General features: G+C 49.3%; 1 protein-coding gene across 7 annotated transcripts in view; it reads left to right on the top strand.

Moving 5' to 3' along the window:
• RERE (arginine-glutamic acid dipeptide repeats) overlaps positions 1-22,536 on the top strand; it is a 164,905-nt gene that overhangs the window by 138,931 nt on the left and 3,438 nt on the right. For 5 of the 7 annotated variants that reach the window (XM_085079926.1, XM_085079928.1, XM_085079929.1 and 2 more), the window contains 10 exons: positions 11,803-11,965; positions 13,981-14,073; positions 14,792-14,991; positions 16,050-16,211; positions 17,386-17,499; positions 17,820-19,195; positions 19,331-19,553; positions 19,994-20,717; positions 21,901-22,047; positions 22,204-22,384. In XM_085079926.1, the coding sequence (XP_084936052.1) occupies positions 11,803-11,965; positions 13,981-14,073; positions 14,792-14,991; positions 16,050-16,211; positions 17,386-17,499; positions 17,820-19,195; positions 19,331-19,553; positions 19,994-20,717; positions 21,901-22,047; positions 22,204-22,384 (3,383 nt within the window). The remainder of the gene's footprint in view (positions 1-11,802; positions 11,966-13,980; positions 14,074-14,791; positions 14,992-16,049; positions 16,212-17,385; positions 17,500-17,819; positions 19,196-19,330; positions 19,554-19,993; positions 20,718-21,900; positions 22,048-22,203; positions 22,385-22,536) is intronic. The other 2 variants (XM_085079931.1, XM_085079930.1) reach the window with 2 other exon arrangements.

The following is a 22,536-nucleotide window of genomic DNA, read 5'->3' on the forward strand; positions in this document are numbered from 1 at the left end:
GGAAAGGTAAGAGCAAACTTGTCCTGCTGCTCTGGGGCTCTCCTGGAGGGGAGGTGTGTGATTCAAGTTCAGATCCCAGCATAGCCATTTCCCTGCAGCTGGAGGGTTTGCAGTGCTGCCCTCCTGCATCACTGCCACAGCTCAGCTTCCTTAGGATTTACACAAACTTCACCAGAGTTGCTCCCTGTTGTTTTCTCCAATGTTGCACATGGATAGGTAGGAGTGGATTTGGACTCCTGGATGATTCTGCTCCCCCAAGATCCTGTTTGCCCCTTGGGATGCTGCTCAGTTTGCTGTCACTGATGCCTCAGAGCACGTGTGGAGCTGGGAGTGCAGAATTCCCCAAAGTCCTGCTCCTGCCTCAGCCTGGCTGCGAGAGGCCCAGAGTTCCAGCACTGCCTGGGGAGGTACTTTACATGCTGTAAAATCAGCTCTGTAAAAATCCTTACATGCCTGAGCTGACTGTCAGGTGTTTGTTGAGCCTCTTGAGTGTGTTTGTGTATGAAAGATTCATGGAACATTTTAAAGAGGTGGCAGTGCTGCTGTGAAAAACAGCACTGTGGAAAAATTCCACTCAGATTCCAGGTTTTTGGTGCATCATTTTCTGTGTTTTCCCTCTTAGTTTTATAATTAACACCATTTGCATGAAAATAGTTGTCTTAATTTGCTGCTTTTGTTTTATTTCCACCCAAAAATGCCCTTTTTTGTCCTGCTTTATACAGACACAGGGAATCCTGGTTATCCTCACATCCTATGGGAATGGGCTGAATTCCAGATTGATTTCACATGTGAGGCCTGAGCAATAAAAATAATTAGATAAATTACTTATTTACCTTACAAACAACACCTGCAAGATTGGACCACAAATAGACTCAATGTCTTAGCAGTGTCACCGTGATGAGTTTAATGAGGGGGAAAAGCAGGAGAGTTGGAATTACTTTTGGAATGATACCCAAGACACTCAGCACCTCCCCTGTGCCTACATGTGGGTAGATCAGCATCGTGAAATGGGTTTTTTTAATGGAGAAAATAGCTTTTGCAGTTTACAGCATGAACTGAGACCAGTGACATATTTAATTTAGCACATTTAGTAAAATGGAATGTGCCAGCCTTCTCACCTGTCCCCACAGCCCTGCAGGGGACATGGGACAGGGGGACAGGATTGATGGCAGCAGCTCATTTCACCTCTGAACTCACTGCAGGTCCGTTGGCAGGACCTCAGGAGTCAGAGCCCTAAGTCATGCCCCAAATTACTGCTGCCTTTTTTCCTTAGCCCTGATTGTGGGGATCAGATTCACTTTCCGAGGGAGCAGCTCGGATTAGTGTTTGCTGGAGACACCAGGGCGGAACAGAGCTGGAAAGAATTGGTAATTTCTTTCTCTTCTGAGCTCACTGTATAGGTATTATAGTGAGCTACAATGAATTGCTCTTTCTAATGCTGCTTTACAACTCTTAGCTTTGTCTTCTAGTTAAATTTTGCTTGCTAAGGATTTTTCCTGACAGAAAGAATTTGAGACTGGAGGGAAGCAACAATAACTGAGGGATAAGCAGCTTACGTGGCAGTTCTTTGTGGTTTGGGGGTGGGGGGTTGCTTGATGTCCTACTTCAATATTCCTCTGTTCATACATTGCTCTGATAAACAGGAAAACACTGAAATTCCCCTCAACCTTCCACACTTAATCTAGAAAATCTACTGGTTTAGGGAGCTGTTCTTGGAGAGCAGTAAAAGGAAAACAGCTGTTCAGGGAGCAGATCTGAGAGAACAGTCTGTTTAAAATCAGGGCTTAATGACAAGGACTCTGCTGAGAGGGTTTGGCTGCTTTGTCCATAACTCAGAGCAGCAGCCTGTCCTCCCTCAGCCTCTGTGGCGTGGGGGAGTTTGCAGTGATAAGCTGGTGGTTTGTGTGAGTTCAGTTGATCCTATCCAGGTGTAAATGGGATGGGATTCTTCCTCCATCTGGCCAGTCACGTGTTGGACATCATGTGCTAGTGATTTTTATTAAGAGGTCACATTCTGTCTGTCTGCAGCATGGAATCAGAGGGGTTGATCATTTTCATCATGAAATAACCGGGTGTGAAGACTTTTTAAATGATTTTACATCTTCCCATTCCTCATTAGCAGTGGGGATGATTTTACAGAGTTTGTCTCCTGTATAATGTTCAGTATTTTCTGACTGCTGCCGTTTCTGTAGTAAACTCTTAAACCCCAGCAGCTCCCCCACAGGTCACGAGCTCGGCAGGAGGAAGCTGTGTCAGGGAGGGGAGTGTGTACATTTGACAAGCCAGGCTTTGTGTGATTCAGCACAGATGTGTTTGGAAAACCCAAAACATCTGCTCCATGCAAGTGTGGAATGCAGGTCAGTGGTCAGACCCATCAGGAGTTCAAACAGAGCTGCTGCTGGCAAAGCTGCACTGCTGGTGGTTGTCACAGGACCAAGTGGACTTTCAGTTCTGATTTCTGTGTTTAGATAAATGCAGTTACAGAATGTGATGTTTGAGAAACAAATGACTAGTTCTTCCTCACCTTTCAGCTCTCCTTGCCCTATTGATACTGGAAAATCAGATCAAAATTTCAGAGCCTGTATTTGCCTGTTTATTTGTTTCCTTGGTTCTGTGGTATGTTGTCTCCTCAGTGTCAGTACCTGGTAACATGATATGCTGTAAAACCTGCTAATATGACATATTCTAACCTAACCTGGGGAGGACAGCTGGAAACTTTGTTCATAGTCAGAGGCCCCAGTGGCTGCTCAGGTGAGCAGGGCCAGCAGTGTGCTTTGCAAACTGAGAGTATTTCACCCTGTAAATCCTCTTTCCACATGAGTCAAATGTCATCCATTTTATCAGTGGGAATTTCCAGCTGGACAGGAGGGAATTCCCTGAGCTTTGGAATGCTGTGTGGCTGCTGAGGGGTGTGAGTGTGGGGTTCTTTTATTGCCATTCCCCAATGCTGCAGTGAGAGGAACCCTCTGTGACTCTGAGGTCAGTGTTCCATCAGCCCAGCGAGCCCAGGGCAGCAAAGCTGCAGTGATGAGAGTATTGATCCCGAGGGACAATTCCCAATTCCCTGAGAATGGTTTGGTTGAAGTACCAGCTGGAATTACTGCTGTGAAGTAGTCAACTAGCAGAAAAAAAACAGCTAACAGTTGAAGCTCAGGAAAGATTTTGGTAAATATAGTTTGGTTCTATTTGTAGAGTTGGCATGATGAAATAAGGAAAATATTCTTGAAGTAGTAAAACTTTCTTAATAATTACAAGCCTAATTTCAGTTGTTGGGAAGCAAATGAGCATCTGTACACCTTCTTGAGATGGAGGGGATTAAGTTCCCTGCTGAATAGCAGAATTAAATTTTTAATACTTTGTTTAAACAGAAATTATGAAAGTAGACAATGCTCTGTCCTTGTGTTTGGAGTGTCCCTTTCTCATGCACAAACACAAATTGGCCTTTCACTTAAATTAATTAAAGCTGACATGCAAAGCACAACAACAGGCAGTCTGGGTGGCAGATGAAATGGGCAGAATCTGTCGATATTTTTTTATTGGCTTGAGTAGCTGATTGTGCTTGATCTGATTCTCAGCCCTGTACAAAATCCATGGAGCAGAGGAGCTGCTGTGGCCGAAGGAGCCATTCCCATTTCCTGGCAGCCATTACGTGCTGCCAGCACAAAAACAGTTCTTTCTTAACAGTCCTTTCCGAGGCTCAAAAATGGATTTTCCTCCCAGCCACTGTCATTCAATTATCACCTCAGGAAATGCACAGATATAACTGATGATCCCTTTCAAACATCCTGCGGTTTTCCACTCCTCCCATCCTTCATTTCCCTGCCTGCTCCAGTCATTAGATGTAACATTGCCCATGTATATTTTATAGGGTGACCCTGACGGCTGTCGCTTTGAGGATGTGCAGAGATAATAAGATTGTGCATGTAATGAAGGGCAGATAAATAGAAAAATGTTTACAGGATGGAGTGTGGTGGTTGGAAGTGCTTTATGGCTTCATGGCTCGCTTCTCCCTGCCACACCCCCACAGGAACCAGGGGTAGCTTGGCTTTGAAGAGGGAAAATGGGATGTGTTTTGGGCTCTGGGAAAGGTGTCCTCGGGATGGAGCCAGCAGCAGGGAAATGGAGTTTTGTTCCACAACCTGAACTCCAGCAATACTCAATCAAGAAACTTAATTATTGAGCTGCTGCAAAAAGAAAGTGCAGTTAAAGGGATAATTGGCACCTCCATTGAGAAAATCCTGTTCTGGGTATTGTGCTGCTAAATTCTCATTGTAGCAGTATTGATGGAGAGGTGTAAGTGGAGTGGGAAAGACATGATCAGTGCAGACAATGCCCTGAAAGCTTTCCTCAATAAGTGGCATTAATTTATCTGGGTATTTATCCCCCTCTCTTTTTTGTCCTGGTGTGTGAGTTCAGATATTGAGAACTTACACTTAACAAGAGGCTGGCAGGGGGAGATGCTGCCTGGGCCAGCTGTGAGCCCCAGGACTTTGATGTGGGCTGCAGAACGGAACAGAGGAGCTGCTGGCTCAAGGAAACAGCAACTTGTGCCATCTTTGCAGAGGCATTTCAGCTCTGTTCCTCAGAGCCACGTTGTGCTGCATTCAGCTGGCCCTGTGTGTGTGCTCAGGGCTGAGAACATCCCACCAGTGCTGCAGAACTGGGCTAGCTGGGAGGAGAGACACTCTGTGCTGCAGCTGGGCAGAGGCTGAGGGGTGCAGGGTGAAGTTAAATTATTGGAGATAAAAGTGGTTGAGCCAAAGAGGATTTCTGGGCTCAGAAATGTTGATAATGCAAGTTGCAAAGGGGGAGCTGAGTAGGAAATAAATACTCAACAAATGTGTGTAAAGCACTGAGGTCCTTAACCCTGTTGTGCTAAGCCCTGGTTGCTCCAGCAGCAGAGCTGCCCGTGGGATGGAGCTGGTGACCCTGGAGCTGCCAGGCCTGGAGAGCCACCTCTGCTAAAGACAGCCTCTGATAATTAATAATGGATGCAGCCAACAGTGTGTGAGTTCCTGTGGGGATTGGGAACTCTGTTGATTAACAAAGAGGAGTCTCTGGAGGAAGAAGCCTTAATTACAAAAGCTTTCTTTTCATTCTGGCCCGACGTACAGCTGCAGAGAAGGGCAGCAGCTTTTAACTGGGGCTGAGCCTTAAAACAGTGCCCCAGTGTGCTGTGCGTTTGTTCTGCAGAACTGTTAAAGCTGGTGCTTAAATCCCTGAAAATGGGGGAAAAAAAGAATTGTTTGCATAGAGCCGATAGCGAGGGTAAGTTCCATAAAATGTTAATTATCTTATTTCCTGCCAGTTTGTGCAGCCTTAATTACAAACACTGGAAGAGATGAACAAATGAACTACATGAAAATGGTGAGTTAGATGTGGCACAGAGAGATGCTGCTGGTGATTTTTTCAGGATAATTTCAATTTCTCTGTGGTTTGCTAAAGCCATACTGCCAAGAGGTGGGAGGGAAACAGGGATGTCCAGCTGTAAGGAAGAGCAGCTTGGTTTGAGGGCAAAAGGAAGGTGAATGTTGAACACTCGGCCAGTCCTGTGCTTAATAAGGATGGATAAGCCTGTCCAGTAGGCCTGGGCTGGAATTCTGCAGGAGTTTCAGAGCTGTCAGTGCTGGAGCTGCTCAGAGTTGGAGGTTAATCGGCACAATTGTCCTTCCCACTCAGGATTGATCTCGGGCAATTTATAAATCTTCTGTCTCTTTCCCCACACCGCAAAACTTCAGAAGGATGTGCTGAGACTTAATTTGTAAAACTTGTTTGACTTTGTCATCAAATGGAAGATGCTGTACAGTGGTTGAGTGTTGCTGTATTACTGCAGATAATGTTTGTTTTGAAGGAGAGATTATTTCCATCCAGCTCGTGTATTCCTTTCCTTTTTTCCTCCTGCCTTTGCAGTCCCTGCACTGACTCTGATCTCTAACAGTGATTCCATTACTCACCCATTATGAAGAATTAGTAGCAGTTAAGAAGGACAAATATATTCTCCTGGGGCAATTAGAGCAGTGACCTGTGTGTTTAGGTAACATGCACAGTGAAATTATTGTGGTCTCTTCACTGCTTGAGGAGCTTGGGAGTGAAATCTTCAGGTTCCAAGCTTATTTTTGCACTCTCCAGTTCCCTCAGGAGCTGTGGCATTGAAGACCTGTATTATCTTTTCAGGCAAAAGCATTATTTGTAGGAGAGAGAAGCTCCCTCTTCCCCTGGTGAGTGGAGGACCAAGCAGGGTACCAGCACTCACTTAGAAGAAACAATTAGAAAGCATAAAGCTGGATCTGATTGCAGGTTTTTTCCACGACAAAATGAAATCCAGAAGTTGCAGATGGAGCCTCAGCTGGGTTCCCAGGAATTTCTGTGACTGTTCCTGTGTTGGGAGCAAATTGACAGCATAAAACCTGAGGAGTCAGCCTGGGTTTGTTGTACACCTGTCTCCTCTTTGGATTGCCACTTGCCCAGCCTGTTTGCCAGGAGTTTCAAATTAAAAATGAAACCAGGGAGCTTAACCTTGCTGTGTGCAGAGCAAGGGAGCGGTAGGGGAGCAGCAAACCTCCTAAAACTGGAGTTGGAATTCCTGGCTGAGGCCATGGAGACAGGGCTGTGTTGCCATCCAGGAGATAACAAACGGCCAGAGGAACTGCAAGGTAAAATGCCTCTACTTTTAAAACCTGCCAGAGAACTGAGAGCTGCAGGGGATTCCTTAGAGAGCATCCCACGATTTTTAATGGGTTTTATTGTAGTGTTGAGTAAAATATTGGTTGATTTTTAAAAGCCTCTCTTAAAATTTCAGTAATGTGTTCGAATATGCAGGATTCCTGTGCACCCAAGGTGGACATTAATCAGTGCTACTGAACAAGCTGCTGAGACTTACTGCTTAATTAGAGCATGTGCAAGCCTATTTGTCATGGTTGGCAGAGGCACCGAGCCTGAGCTTCACACTGTAAAAACGACCAAGTTCAGCTCCTGGAGCTGCACACTGCTGCTCTTTTCTGCCCTGCTGCCTTCTGTCAGTCCTTCAGCTTGTGCAGACCAAGGCAAGAGTTCCACATTGTCTCTCTCTGGGTCTGGATTCATGAGAAAAGTCAGCCATAGAATCATTAAGGCTGGAGAAGTCCTCCAGAATCACTGAGTGCAAGCATGAGCCCAGCACTTCCATGGTCACCACTGAACTGTGTCCCCAAGTGTCACATCCACGCATTTTGGGAAGTCTTGCAGGGATGGGGATTCCATCACTGCACCTTTGTGGTGTGAGATGTGTGTGATGGAAGGCACAGCTATTTTCAGTTTTGTCTCCTAGCAGTGCATGGCAATATCCCAAGTTGTTCTGTCAAGTTTCAGGAGGCAGCCTGGAGATGCCAGGCTGATCACTGTTCTGCTCTGCTGGTGTGTCTGTGTTCACACACTCCAGACCCACATTCCTGATCTGCACTGGAGCTGTGCTGTGCCCCAGCCTGTGCCAGGGGATCCAGTGAAGGAGGAAGCACTGGAGACTCTCCTCACTGCAGGACTTTACAGGAGCATTAGCTAAATTGGCTTGACTTAATAAAATCTTGATGCATTCCAGAAAGATTGTGAATTCATTAAGGCCACAGCTGGACAATCTGTTCCCCTCTGCTCTGCCATGGCTGCTTACAGCCATAGAGTGCTGTCATTTACCTTTTCTCTTTCATTACTGTAAAGCTATTCCCCTCCCCCATGATATTTTTTTTTCCCTGGCAGAGCTCGGCTCTGGGGAAATTAAACAGCAATTATTGTGTTTGCTCACTGTGTTATACCCTAACAGATACTTGAAGGGAAGCTGATGTGTGTGTGTGATTGCCTTCCACAGGAGCTGTGCTGCTGTCAGAACCTTCCCATCCACAGATGCACACCCTGCCTTAATCCTTTGTTTACCCAAGGCAAGACCAAACACAAACACGGGGCACAGCTTGGCTTGTGTGTTTTACATTTGAAAACTGCTGATAAGAAGTAGGAAACCAGAGCTTGCTGAGGGTATGGAGGTGGTGATGGGGCTGGGGGAGGCTGCTGAGCTGGAGGAACATACAGGTGAGAGTGGTGGGTGGGAATAGTGGGAGAGGTGAGGGAGAGGTGTCCCAAGCCAGGGCTGGGAGCACTGCAGGTGTCACTGAACTGCAGAGAAACCTCCTCACTCTGTGCTCCTGCAGGAGGGATCTGAGCCACATCATCCTCTGCAAAAATCATCCCCAGAACTGAGCTAAAAGGAGATGAGGTGTGACTTTTTTATATGCACCTACAACGTGGGGTGAAATGGCCTTGGCAGGAGGAGGCAGGAGACTTGAGTCGTGAGCTCTGAATGTATTTCAGAATTGGTGAAAGCTGAACTGGTGTTTTTAGTGAGGAACATAATCCCCTCTGCCTTGTGAAACTTGGGAATGTAGGTGTTCTCAGGGAAATGTGTTCAAAAGCCTGAATAGTGCTTCTCATTTTGCTTTATATGTGTTTGGGACAGTTAATCAGATGTTAACATGGAAAAATGGAGTTGTGTGTGCAGGGAAACAGAGGTGGTGGTGTATGAAGTGAAGGTGAGGCTGCTGGGAACAGGAAGAGAGCCACGAATCTTGGAAGGGAAAGGAATCTTCTCCCCACACTGATGGAAAAGAAAAAGCTGAGCCTTGGTGGAGTTGGTGTGGGAGGCACTGACAGCATCTCCATGGATGTGGCACAGTGCAGTCACCCCAGAGGGCTCACAGCTCCTTGGTTTATCTCTGGGGTGTCACTGTCCCCTGAGCTGAGCCACGCCAGGGGGACACTAGGGATGGCTGAGGCTGCTTCAGCTTGGCTTCAGTGTGTGCTGCAGCAATGCCCAGCCTGCCCAGAACACTGAAGGACAGTGTGTTTGCAGGGCTGTCTGTCCCTGGGATGCTGTGGGACCACAGAAGGAGCTTTAGAGAGCTGCCCAGCCCTGCCCAGGCTGGCTCTGCCGGCAGCCCCAGCTCAGGGATGTGGGCTGTGCTGACTGCGAGACCTTGTGGTGAGGTGAGCTGAGATCACCGCCAACAAAATGATCATTACAGGCCATTCATGTCAGAGCGTTCATGCTTCTCTGTTTGCTTGCAAGCAAAACCAGCAGCTAATTTGCAAGGCAGCCTTTTGTCCCAGGGCCTTTGATCAATGCTGGCCTGTGTTAATGTTTCAGGAGGCTATTGATTTCTGCAGCAGCTTTTGTTCCTGAATTTATGTGCCCTGGCTTTCAGCAGCACGCACTGTGCATGTTTGATTAAAGCTCATTTGACTTCCTTGCAGTGAGGCTGGAAGCTGTTTTTGCTCCCTGTTTGGAGAACCAAAGCTTTCCTGACTTAGTCCTTTGTGCTCCAGCTTGTGCCACCCATGCAGCCACCAGGATGGTTGGTGTAATCCTGCCAGGCTGGATCCATCCAGCAGTTAATCCCTCGGCAGACAGTGGATCCTGGAGAGCCAGCTGGCTGATGGGATCTTGCATGGGATTTTTCCAGTGGGGTACCTGAGTGTAAACTTGGATTCTGTGTGTGCTTCCCCTCTGACTTCTCTCTTTCTCCAGGGTCCTTCACTGAGTGCTGTACTCCTGCAGTCTGATGATGAATTGGAAGTACAGAATATTCTTTAGTCCTTTAATCTGTCCACATTTTGTAGCTGGGCTAAAACTGCTTGTTGAATAAGTAGACTTTGACTTCATCTTTATCCGTGTGCAATTGTGACTGCGCTTCGGAGTGAGTCTCGGGGGGAAAAGGCATTATGGTCGTGAAGTTGGCATTTCCTATAAATGTACAGCATTTCTCTTTGAAAGTTTGGTTTATGACACAGTGCATGTGTAAGTTGTTAAACTTCCCTTGGGACCTGATGGCTTTGCAATGTGTAAATGGAGCTCTAATAGGTTCCCATTCCCTATTTTATGATGAGAAGAGAACAGATTGGTTTGTACTCTGCTGTTGCCATGTGTCAGAGGACACATTAATTCACTGACTTAAAGACATGGGATTTACTGACTTCCTCCTTGGTGCTGACACCTCAGATTTGATACAAATGAATTTATAGGTAAAAAAATGAGTGGTTTCATTTGCAAGAGACTTTCTGCCTGTGCAGAGCATTGCAAAAGCTTCCCTGCAGAGCCCAGCCTGGCTCCTGGCACAGCCATATCCCCAAGTGGACAAACAGTTGGGCTGCATGGACTTTGAGCCCACTTAATGGGCTCAGGGAAATGGCATTTCTAAAGCAAACACGTGCAGGGAGCAGGCAGGAGCAGAGCAGAGCAGAGTGCTGGGCTCAGAGCTGCTGTTCTGCCCAGTCTGCCATGGCTTGGGTGTTCATCCACCAGCCAGTTTCAGATTCTTCTCAGGAAACACATTTTTTAATATTTTTAGTAGAGCTTTTGTCCTTCAGGATTAAGAATTGTAGGTAATGTTTTGCCCTCTTGCTCTTCCTCACCAACCATCGCTTTAAATACTTGTTATTTTAATATATAATACAGGAATATTGTTTGGGTCCACGGTGGGGATCAGTGGCATCATCCCAGTCTGTGGCAGCACAGATTAAAAACGATCTGTTCTGCCTGTTGCCAGAAATCACCGTTGTGGTTGTGCTCTTTCTTCTGGGGTTTCTATTTTTAAATCAGGCATCGGTAAAATTCTGAAGTGTCTTAAATGTCAGCAGTTAATGTCTAGAACAACATCCTCCCTTTGTCTTTGGAGTGTTTCAGTGGTGCAGGTATTGGTTGTGGCTGTAATTGCTTGTTTGGGGCCCTGGGGAGGGTTTGGATTCAGGCAGGGTCGTTATTGGAGTTAACTCCTGCTCTGCCCGGAGCAGGGGCTGCAGGATTTCCCCACGGAGGCAGCAGGCTGAGGTTATTTGATCACATAAAACACAGTTCAAAGAAACCCTTTTTGTGGGCAATTCAGGTATGTTTGTTCTGATGTTGATTTTTTTCAAGGGGCTGGTTAGAACTTCTCCATTTTTCTCTTGCAACTTGAAAGCAGCAACACCTTTTACCTTAGAGGCAGACAAGTCGCCAGGAAATGATGGGGTTTCAAAGTAAGAGAAAAGAGATTAAAACCACATGCTGTTCTTTGGTTCAGCATTGCATCCGCAGGTTTGAATGGCAGCTGCTCCACTTCTTGAATGTAAGCCAGATTCATTATGCTGTGAAATTATCACTCATTTCTCTAGGTGTGCTCTTTTAACTGCTTAATTAATTTAGATGTGGGTATATATATTCAAATTAAAACACGATTTAGTGTGGTGGGGTTGTGTTACGGTTATAGACTTGTTGTTGAACATGTTTTTACTCAAACTTTCAGCTCCTTACACAGGAATATTGAAAAATACCTGTCTGTGGAGTGTAGGCTGACAAAATGGCAGTGTTTGGGTTGAGCCTCACTGGGTGTGTGAGGAGCAGGGAGCTGGAGGCAGGCTGGGTTGCTCTCAGCCCGGCAGGGGCTGTGCAGCGGCAGAGGTTTCACAGGATGCTGACAGCGGGACAAGGGCACCCTCTTCTGAGGCACTGGCACCAGCAGCAGCCAGGTGCAGCCTGGGATCTGGTGCTTCCCAGCCTCTTGCCTTTCCTAGGGGAGGAGTGAAAAAGCATTTATTTACTTCATTCCCTCCTCTGCAAAAGCGAGCAACAAATAATGAGGATTTTTTTGTGTGTGTGTCTTACCTAAATAATTTTTTTTTCTGGCCGAAACACCTCATGCTTCTTCCTAGAAAAATCCATGCCTGCATATAGAGAGACAGGGCAGGCAGAGAGCTGCCAAGTCAGATTTGCATGTCCCTCTAACATGCTGCTGTGTGTGTTTGCAGGGAGAGCTCATCACCTTCTACTACTACTGGAAGAAGACGCCCGAGGCGGCGAGCTCCCGCGCGCACCGGCGGCACCGGCGGCAGGCTGTGTTCCGCAGGATCAAAACCCGCACCGCCTCCACGCCGGTCAACACTCCCTCCAGGCCCCCCTCCAGTGAATTCTGTACGTGGCAGCTGAAAGCTCTGCACTTCTCTTTGTCAGAGCAGCGGTAATGGAATGGTGCTGCACCTCCGAGGGGAGCGGCAAGGAAATGGAGTTCAGGCAGTTGCCCTCTCCCGTTCCTGCGCCATTATGCTGGAATGTGGAAGGCGGCTTTGATCAGCCAGGGCTTTGTGCAGTCCTTAAACATAAAAGCATCCTGGAAGGATGGAAATACTGCCCTGGGATTGGGTTTCCCTACTCTTCTCTTGGTGTTGTGTTGTATTTTCTCCAGGCTTGTTACAGTAATGGGAATTAGAAACCACAGAAAGAAGTGCTCCATCCCTTTGGAAGGAAGTCCCTTCCATCCTTCTGGGTGATCCTTAACTTCTGCAGGCAGCACTGTACCTTAGGGAGTCTTGGAAGAGCATTGGCCTTGCCTGGAGCACAAGTGTCTAAAGCAAGAGTAATTCCCCAAAGCAGTGATGTCCTACATTGCACAGGGTCTATATGGGGATAGAAACCTTTGGCCTATGAGAAAAGTTTGTTACCCTGTGAGGTTCTAAAGCCATGTGCCTCATAAAGAAAAAGGGCAGTGGAAGGCAGAAATGGTCAGATTTAAAAATGAATGTGGGCAGGTGGAGGATGTGGTGAGCAGGCAGGACACAGAGCTCTGGCCAGGGTAGCAGAGAGGGGTAGGAAAGGGCTGATGGCTTTTCCCTGCAGAATGGGGAGGATTTCTTGCAAATCTCACAAGGAGTGAGGATCTGGACTCCACAACTCAATCCAAGATACCCAGCATGTCAGAGAGCTTGTGCTGGCAGGAGCCATCCTTATGGATCTGACTGCAGGATGAGAATAAAAATTCAATTAGTAAAAGAAAGCAAGTGCTATTCTGGGGTCAGTTCTGCAGTCAGGTTTGAGCACCTGCAAGTGTTAATGTAGGAATTACAGTAGTGGTGGCTATTAAATGTAACCCTGTGTTAATTTGAAGGGTAACAAGTTGCTGACAAATGCTGATGGCAAGGACTGTAGAACCTGTAAGCTTTGATCCCTAAACTGTAACCTGCATGTACAAAACATCCTCTTGGAGCCTTCAGAAAAACAGTATTCCTGCATCAAGGACTTCTCTTCTAATTAAAGATTCGAACAGAAGAAGCCAGAGGGCTTCCTGCTCGTGACAAATTATAGCCCTGTTATGTTGTGAATTTATAGTGGTGGGACTAGAAAAATGCAGTGCTCTCAAAAGGGAAGTATTTACTCCTGAGGTGTTTAGAAGACAAGATACAGTTTTTGTGATGTCTGCATTTTTTCAGTGGTTTAGATGCTGCTTTTGAGCTCACAAATGTGTAATCAGCTCATTTGCCACAAAGGGACCCTTTGCATATCCTCTTCTTCTTCAAAACGTGACATTTTTGCAATGTCAGTTTGCCATGGGTTAAAACTTCAACCCCTGCAGTAGGGATTGGAAAGCTGATGTTACCCTTCAGTGCCTCTCATCCAAAAGAATCACAACACACTTTTCAAACAGGTCCATTAAATGTAAGCATTGATTCCTCCACCCACAAACACCTGTGCTGTTGGGTAACAAAATAAAAACCAGAAAAGCCACTACAGGATCTTCTCATGGAATCTTGTAGAGTAGGTTTTAAATATAGAATGTTTGATTTTAAATTTGATCAGGTTCTAGAGATAAACCTCCTTTCTGTTGAAAATTGTGGGTTTGGGACACAGCCTCTTGAGCTCACCATGGATGGTGTTAATTGAATGACAACTTACCTGCAGTGTACCATGTGCTGATTCAGAGGTTCCAGGAGTTGCATCCCTTGGCACATCCCTGGGATTAACATGCAGACTGACGAGGTCTGCTCTTGCTCAGTTTGAAAAATCAGAATTAATAGCCATGCAAGGCAGGGTGGGTGCTGGGAGTCATGATCTCTTTTACTTAATGGTTCTTTTAGCCAAGTAGGAGGAAACAGAAAATCCTGCTGAGTATTTATTTTCCATTTTCCTTTCTCTGTTGTCCTTCCCACCCCCAGTGGACCTGAGCTCGGCCAGTGAGGATGACTTTGACAGCGAGGACAGCGAGCAGGAGCTGAAGGGCTACGCCTGCCGCCACTGCTTCACCACCAGTATGTCCTGCTGCCTTCTCCCTGGGCTGCCTGGGCTGGGGGTTCACTCAGCAGAGCAGCTCCTGTGCTGCTGCAGCTCTTCACAGCCTTGTGGGGCTGAATCAGCTCAAATATGCAGCGTTCCTAACAGAGTTAATCAGGCTTTGCCATTGCAAATTAATATTGCAGTGACAAAGGAGAACCCTGAGGTAGACATTTATACAGGAATAAATCTGCATAATCCATAATCTATGTAATCAATTTGTGACATAATGAATCAGTGTTGGGCTGTGACTGTCACACACAGGACTGCTTTATGCTGCACCAAGTCTCTCATGCATCAGCCCCATTCCTGTGGCTGTTCCTGAAGGTTTTCTGATGGTTGGGCATGTGCACAGAAGTGTGAGCCCCAGAATGGGGAAGGAAATGAGAGGTTCAGAGCTCACTTCTCTTGCAGAAACCACAGCTTTGGAGAATAACAGCTGCCTGTCAGCTCCCAGGTAGAGCAGATGAGGCTTCTTTCTTTGCCTCAAAACTGTAGTTTCTTAAGTAAATAACCATAGTTTGTAAATTGAGTATTGAGGATGTGCACTGGAGCAGGACAGAGTTTTCCAGAAACTTCCCCAACTTTGTTACCTGTAGCAAAGCAGCTGCTTTTCTGACTGTAGCTTTTTCAATAACTGTTTGTGCTGGGCTGTGTACTGTGAGTGTTGCTGAGCTGCTCTCTCCCTGCCCCAAGCCTCCAAGGATTGGCACCACGGCGGCCGAGAGAACATCCTGCTGTGCACGGACTGCCGGATCCACTTCAAGAAGTACGGGGAGCTGCCGCCCATCGAGAAGCCCGTGGATCCTCCACCCTTTATGTTCAAGCCTGTGAAAGAGGAAGATGATGGACTCAGCGGGAAGCATAGCATGAGGACACGGCGCAGTCGAGGCTCGGTGGGTTTAACCCTCTGCAATGCAGGGGAAAGGAGCCAGACTGCTGAGCTGGCTGCTTTGCCATGCTGCTGCTGCATTTGTGAGTGAGGTTTGCTGAGGCTTTCTGTGCAAAAAGGAGATGGAGTGTCTCTGCAAGCCCTGTTATTTCTGTGTTTGTAATGACTGGACTGTCATCCTAAGGGGGCACTGACAGTGAATTTGAGATCCTCTGCTAGTACATGTCCTCCTTCCAGCTGCATGCTGTCAGAGTTAAGCCCTTGGGAAGAGTTGTAACAAATTAGATGCTGTCCATGTGGTCTCATGTTCCTGGAGTTGGAGTCTCTTCCCTGCAGAGAGCTCTGTTTTGGCTCTGTGCTGGTGTGCTCTGCCCTGAGTTGTTACTGGGTTGAGGCATTGTGAGCCTCCCTGGGAGCACAGCACTCGTGAGGGCTCTGACAGCAGCTCTGGCTAATTTGATCTTGGAGTTGGGTTTAGCTGATAGAGAGCAGCAGATTGCTTTTCTTGGCCTCCCCTTCTATCTTTCTGATCATGATGATTTGGCCATTGATTGTAGATACCTTGTGAGGCTCCACTCTTGGGGAGTGTTGGCTCCATTGCTTTTTTTGGTAGCCAGTCACCAAAAAAACCTCCCAAATTGCAGGGAAAGAGCATTAATTATTGACATGGACTCTACTGATCCCTTATTGCACAGCAGGAGCACACTGGAGCTGGGGGTTTAGACCCTTGACTGCTCAAATGCCAACAGATGGACAATTTTTAATGGAGCATGGGGGTTCCCTCCTGCCTCACCCTTGTGTGTGTGCTGTGCACTGGAACATCTTCTAATGTCATTTCTAACACACTGCTAATTAAATAATCAGCACTTAATGGTTTTGAGTAAGTCACATCAAAGGTTTGCCTCCTTTTACATTTGGGTCCAGTTGAGCTTGGAAGGCAGAAGTGCAACGAGCCGAAACGCTCCAGGTTTTTGCTCTCAGGCTCTCGCAGGGCTGTGTTAGCTGAGGCAGCACACCCTGAGGAGGGTGGGCAGTGCTGAGCTGGGTGTGTTTTGCCCCCAGATGTCGACCCTACGCAGTGGCAGGAAGAAGCAGGCAGCCAGCCCTGATGGCAGAGCCTCTCCCATCGCCGAGGATGTTCGCTCCAGCGGCCGCAACTCGCCCAGCGCCGCCAGCACCTCCAGCAACGACAGCAAGGCTGAATCCGTGAAGAAATCCACCAAGGTAAGCCCTTCCCACGGCCTTTCCTGGCCAGGCCTGCACACCTGAATCATGGCACATTCAGGAGATGCAGATCCAGAGATTCAGGAGGCTGAGGAATCTCTCTGACCTGAAAATTCCTGCAGGTGTGGATAAGGCAGAAGTGCAGTGGTGCAGCCGAGTGCTGCTGTGTGCCCAGGGAGGGATGGGAGTGATCAAACCTCTCACATAACCTTGCTACTCTCACGATGAATTAATCCCTCCATTTCGGATGCAAATGCAAGCATTAAGCTCAGAGGAGTAATGCAGATCAGAAATGCTCCTGATCAGAAATGCTCCTTTGAGACAAGTAGACAGTTTTGGGGATTTTTTTTAAAGTAATACTTAATCTTTGTTTACAAAGGAATATGAACATTTAGTAATTGAGTCTACTTCTGTTACTGTTTCTCTGGAGGTGTTTTTGCTTGATTGTTCAGAGCAAGCTGACAGTTGAGTCTGTTTAAATGAATTAAGTGCCTTTCCAAGAGAGTTCTAAAGAAACAAAGCCACATGAAGCAGGAAGATTTACCATTAAGCAGTGTGAATTGAAAAGTAGCAAGTTAAAAATATTACCACAAAAAAAAGTCAAAACTGGAGTATGGAACAAGTTTTCACATTATAAAAGTGAAAAGTTGGCAGAATTTGCAGTTAGGTAATTATGTGATGCACAGAGCTGTTCCAGGCCATGGAAGAAGGTAGTAATCTCAGAACAGCTATTCACTGTTAGCCCTGTATTTGAGGTGATCTAAAAATATTTCTCTCAAAATATCAAGAGTACAGCAAGACTTTCATGTAGCAGAAAGGGGCTTATCCTGTGCCTGTCTCCTGCAGAAATTCTTGCTCCATCTTGCACCAGTTAGTAACTGGTGTTGGCCTCAGTTAGAAGAGTAACCTGGGCAGTTGATCTGCTGTGAGTTCCTGATGGATTTGGTCCTACACAGCTCTGTGTAAAAATCCCTTGAGATGCCGAATGCTTTATTCATCTTCCCTTTTTCCTACTAGCTTGAGGTGTACTGGATTGTTCTTAAATACTGGCTGCCTCAACTTCTGAGTTCACCTTCTCTTTAATTTGTGTTAAATGTGGTACACTGGTATACACTCAACTTACTTGTGCATTTACACCACTGGTGACTGTTGTGTTCTGCTTCCTCTGTGGCAGAAGATAAAAGAAGAGGTGTCTTCTCCTCTGAAGAACTCCAAGAGGCAGCGGGAAAAGGCAGCATCTGACACGGAAGAACCTGACAGGTCCAATGCCAAAAAATCCAAAACTCAAGTGAGTCCCACAGAGGAATATTTCCTCTTAGGAGAATGGTTTGAGATGGGGAGGGGGTGCAAATCTGGTAACAAACCAAAAACATGAAATCAATTTAAGCCACAGCAAATTGTAACTTAATCTGTGGCTGGAAAGTGACCAATGTTATAATGTGTTCCTTCTGCTGTAAGCAGTGGAATGATACAGGCTAAGTCCACAAGTTGTTCTTTTTTTCTTATAGCATCAGTATCAACCATATAGGATGATGCCATCCCGTGGCACACTGGGAATGTCTTGGGGCAGTTTTCCCAGGCACAGTGGTCACTGTTCTGTCCCCACAGGAGATCAGCAGGCCAAACTCCCCCTCGGAGGGAGAGGGCGAAGGCGAGAGCTCCGACAGCCGCAGCGTCAATGATGAGGGCAGCAGCGACCCCAAGGACATCGACCAGGACAACCGGAGCACCTCGCCCAGCATCCCCAGCCCGCAGGACAATGAGAGCGACTCGGATTCCTCTGCTCAGCAGCAAGTGCTGCAGGCGCAGCCGCAGGTGCTGCAGGCGCCGAGCAGCTCAGCCCAGCCCAGCTCTGCCACCCCGCCGGTGCCAACCCCGCTGCCAGCGCTGCCCCCTGCGTCCAGCGCCGCCCCGGCCCCTGCCCAGGCCTCCCCGCCGGCATCCCAGCCCTCGGGCCAGCCGCAGCCCCCCGCCCCCCCTGCCCCTCACTCGCACATCCAGCAGGCCCCCGCTCTGCACCCGCAGCGGCTGCCATCGCCCCACCCTCCCCTGCAGCCCCTGAGCGTGGCGCAGAGCCAGCCGCCCCCTGCCCCGGCGCAGCCCCACGCGCAGCCCCCGCTGCACGGCCAGGCGCAGCCAGCCCCCCACGGCCTGCAGGCACAGCCCCTGCTGCCCCACGCCGGCCCCTCGCAGCCCTTCTCCCTGCCCGCTCCGTCGGCTCAGTCTCAGGTGCCCCTCCAGACTCAAGCCCCGTCTCACTCGCACTCGGCCCTGCAGGTGACGCAGCCCGTCCTGCCCGCCAGCAGCTCGCTGCAGCAGGCGCAGCCCCCGCGGGAGCAGCCGCTGCCCCCGGCACCCATGGCCATGCCTCACATCAAGCCTCCCCCCACCACCCCCATCCCGCAGCTCCCCGCTGCTGCGGCCCACAAGCACCCTCCCCATCTCTCTGGCCCCTCTCCGTTCTCCATGAACTCCAACTTGCCTCCGCCGCCCGCTCTGAAACCTCTGAGCTCCCTGTCGACTCACCACCCTCCATCCGCACACCCTCCTCCCCTGCAGCTGATGCCTCAGAGCCAACCGCTGCAGTCCTCGCAAGCCCAGCCTCCCGTTCTGACCCAGAGCCAGAGCCTTCCCCCTCCTGCTAGCCACCCCCCGGCTGGACTCCATCAGGTTTCCTCGCAGCCCCCCTTTTCTCAGCACTCCTTCGTGCCCGGGGGTCCTCCTTCCATCACGCCTCCTTCCTGCCCCTCCACCTCCACGCCGCCCACCGTGCCTGGCATCCCTCTGCAGACTCCCATCTCCACGTCAGCAGCTTCTAGTGGGACAGTGCCCGTGGTGACAGCCTGCACACTGCCACCCATCCAGATCAAGGAGGAGGTCCCAGATGAAGCTGAGGAGCCAGAGAGTCCTCCACCTCCACCCAGGAGTCCATCCCCAGAGCCCACGGTGGTGGATATCCCAAGCCACGCCAGTCAGTCAGCCAGGTATGGAGCTTTCATCAGTGCTCTGCTTTCCCTGCTTAAGTGTAGTGGTGTTTTCTATTTTGGAAGTATGGCTTTCAAATCCCAGACTCTTGCATCTTTCCCAGGGCTGAGCTCTTTCTCTTGTGTTCCTTTCAGGTTCTATAAGCACCTGGACCGTGGCTACAATTCCTGCTCCAGGGCAGACCTGTACTTCATGCCTCTGGCAGGATCCAAACTGGCCAAGAAGAGAGAAGAGGCCATTGAAAAGGCCAAAAGGGAAGCGGAGCAGAAAGCCAGGGAAGAGAGGGAAAGAGAAAAAGAAAAAGAGAAGGAAAGAGAGAGGGAGCGGGAGCGTGAGAGAGAAGCAGAAAGAGCTGCGGTAGGTTCAGTTCTGGCTCAGAGCTGGGGGAGGCAATTGATCTGCTGGCTGGATCTGACCTGGGTGGTGACTGCAGGATGCAGATCCCCAGCAGCACTTCAATCCTGTGCAGTCAGAGGTCTCTGGGTATGGAGCTGTGTGTGTGCACTGCAATCCAGCCTGCTCTGAGCACTTCCCAGCCTGCCTGGGACTGTCTTCTCCTTCAAGGAGAGTTTCTGCCCCTGGTCTGGTTCTGTGGGAAGCCAGAGCAGCTGGGGAGAACTAGGCCAAGTGTTGGCATTTAACTTGCAGGAGAACACTGCAGATACAATGATACTGTGCAGGCACAGAGTGCTGTGCTGTGTAAAAAGGGCTGCAAACAAAGATGGGAGGGGAGGGGTGTGTGTGTTTGAGGTGCTTGAAGCCAATGTGCTGAACTGAGATTGTCCCCTTGTGTGCAGCAGAAGGTGTCCAGCTCGTCCCACGAGGGCCGTCTGGGCGAGTCTCAGCTCAGCGGGCCAGCGCACATGAGACCCTCGTTCGAGCCGCCGCCCACCACCATCGCGGCCGTGCCGCCCTACATCGGGCCGGACACGCCGGCCCTGCGGACGCTGAGCGAGTACGCGCGGCCGCACGTCATGTCCCCCACCAACCGCAACCACCCCTTCTTCGTGCCCCTCAACCCCACCGACCCGCTGCTGGCCTACCACATGCCCGGCCTGTACAACGTGGATCCCACCATCCGCGAGCGGGAGCTGCGGGAGCGCGAGATCCGCGAGAGGGAGATCCGGGAGCGGGAGCTGCGCGAGAGGATGAAGCCCGGCTTCGAGGTGAAGCCGCCGGAGCTGGACGCGCTGCACCCGGCCACCAACCCCATGGAGCATTTCGCCCGGCACGGCGCGCTGACCATCCCGCCCACGGCGGGGCCTCACCCCTTCGCCTCCTTCCACCCGGGGCTGAACCCGCTGGAGAGGGAGAGACTGGCGCTGGCGGGGCCGCAGCTGCGGCCGGAGATGAGCTACCCGGACAGGCTGGCGGCCGAGCGCATCCACGCCGAGCGCATGGCCTCGCTCACCAACGACCCCCTGGCGCGGCTGCAGATGTTCAACGTCACCCCCCACCACCACCAACACTCACACATACACTCACATCTACACCTACACCAGCAGGACCCCTTGCACCAAGGTGAGCCCTGGCAGCTGGGCACTGCCCTAGGTACAGCTCTTTAGTCTCCCTCAAACAGACCCACTCTGACCCTGCAACTCAAATAGCAAAATCCCTGTCTTCATTCCCTGTTGTGGTTCTGTGCTGTGTAAGGTGGTGATTGTGAAATGCAGTTATTTTTTGTGGGAGTGATGCACTGTGGAAGGTTTGCTGGTTCCTTGTGGGCTGTTTTTTTTAAGTACTGCTGTCCTAGAGTCTCACCACCTTGCAGTGGCAGTAGTTAATAATCTCAGAAATTAATCTGTGCCTTGCCAATTTTCCACATGGTTATTCCTCCAGAGGTCTGGAGTCCTGGAGATGAAGCACTTAGCAGAAATTTTCAGATTTTCTAGTGGCAGACCAGAGAGAACATGGCAAGCCAGGCAGCAGCTGCCAAGTAAGGGGGGAAAAAACAGTATTTAAAATGCAGTTTCTGGTGCATCTGGCTACCAATGCAGTGTTTGTGCAAGCAAATGTAGCATTCTTTGCCTTGGAGCCCAGTGCATTAAATGTGCACTTTGGGGTTGGAGGGAATGTGAGTGCTGCTGCAGAAGCCAAGCTGTACAGCAAGGAGAGCAGCAGGCTGCTGTGAGAGCCTTAGGGCTGGGGGGTTGCAGGTAGGAGAAGGTAGTGCTGGATATCAGCATTCTGTGGGCTGAGGCTCACTGCAGGAATCACAGATGGGCTCAGCTGGAGGCAGCTTTGCAAACCCCTGGCAGCAGAGGGAATTTGACATAGGCCATGTCTGTACAAGGATTCTGTTGCCAGGTGAGTCAGTCACTCAGCACCTCTGTGCAGGTAAGTGTAGATGCTCCCCAGTTACTTGTTCTGGACAAAAACATGGCTTGTGCATTGTCCCTCCCAGTCCAGAGAGGCTGGTGCAGACACAGCCAAGTCAATTCTCTGCCAGGTCTCTCTGTGTATTTGGGAAGTCATTTGGCTTTGTGCTTTGCCAGGTTCAGATACAGAGAGAGGCTCTTGGGTCTCCAAGTGGCTCCACTGGTGCTCAAGGCCATTATAACCTGTGGGGATGAATAGAGGGTAAAATGACCCCACATTGCTGCTGGGCACCAGCTGAGGGAATTGTCTTGGCTTTGTGTTCTTTTCTCTGATGGTTCCTCTGCAGTCCCCAGGCAGCTGATGGATGTTTTCTCTCCTCTCTCAGGCTCAGCAGGACCTGTTCATCCCCTGGTGGATCCTTTAGCAGCTGGACCCCACCTGGCACGTTTTCCCTACCCACCTGGGACCATCCCCAACCCATTGCTAGGGCAGCCACCTCACGAGCATGAAATGCTCCGACATCCAGTCTTTGGTGAGAGCATTTGATGGTCCTTTGCAAGGGTTGGCTTTGCTCTGAAATGTCCTCTTTTCTTGGTGGGGGGAGTTGAGCTGCAGTGGGTTGGCTTTGATGGTTTTTTGGGACAAACAAGTAGCAAACAAGAGTGTAAAAGTGGTTCCTGTCTCTCAGGTACTCCTTACCCTCGGGATCTGCCTGGTGCCATTCCACCTCCCATGTCAGCAGCCCACCAGCTGCAGGCCATGCACGCCCAGTCCGCAGAGCTGCAAAGACTGGCAATGGAGCAGCAGTGGTTGCATGGGCATCCTCACATGCATGGTGGGCACCTACCCAGTCAGGAAGATTACTACAGGTGAGAATCCAGTGAAGGCTTTTTGGGACCTGGCAATTCCATCATATTTCTCTACATTCCTTCTTGTTTCCTCTGCATTTTCACCTTTCTCGCTGTGTGCAGAGATCTGATGCAGTTACAGGTGAAGCTGTGCTGAGACCTGATTGGGGCAG

Source organism: Lichenostomus cassidix, chromosome 21 (assembly GCF_008360975.1).
Source record: "Lichenostomus cassidix isolate B80296 chromosome 21, HeHo_3.0, whole genome shotgun sequence".
NCBI classification, from domain to species: domain Eukaryota; kingdom Metazoa; phylum Chordata; class Aves; order Passeriformes; family Meliphagidae; genus Lichenostomus; species Lichenostomus cassidix.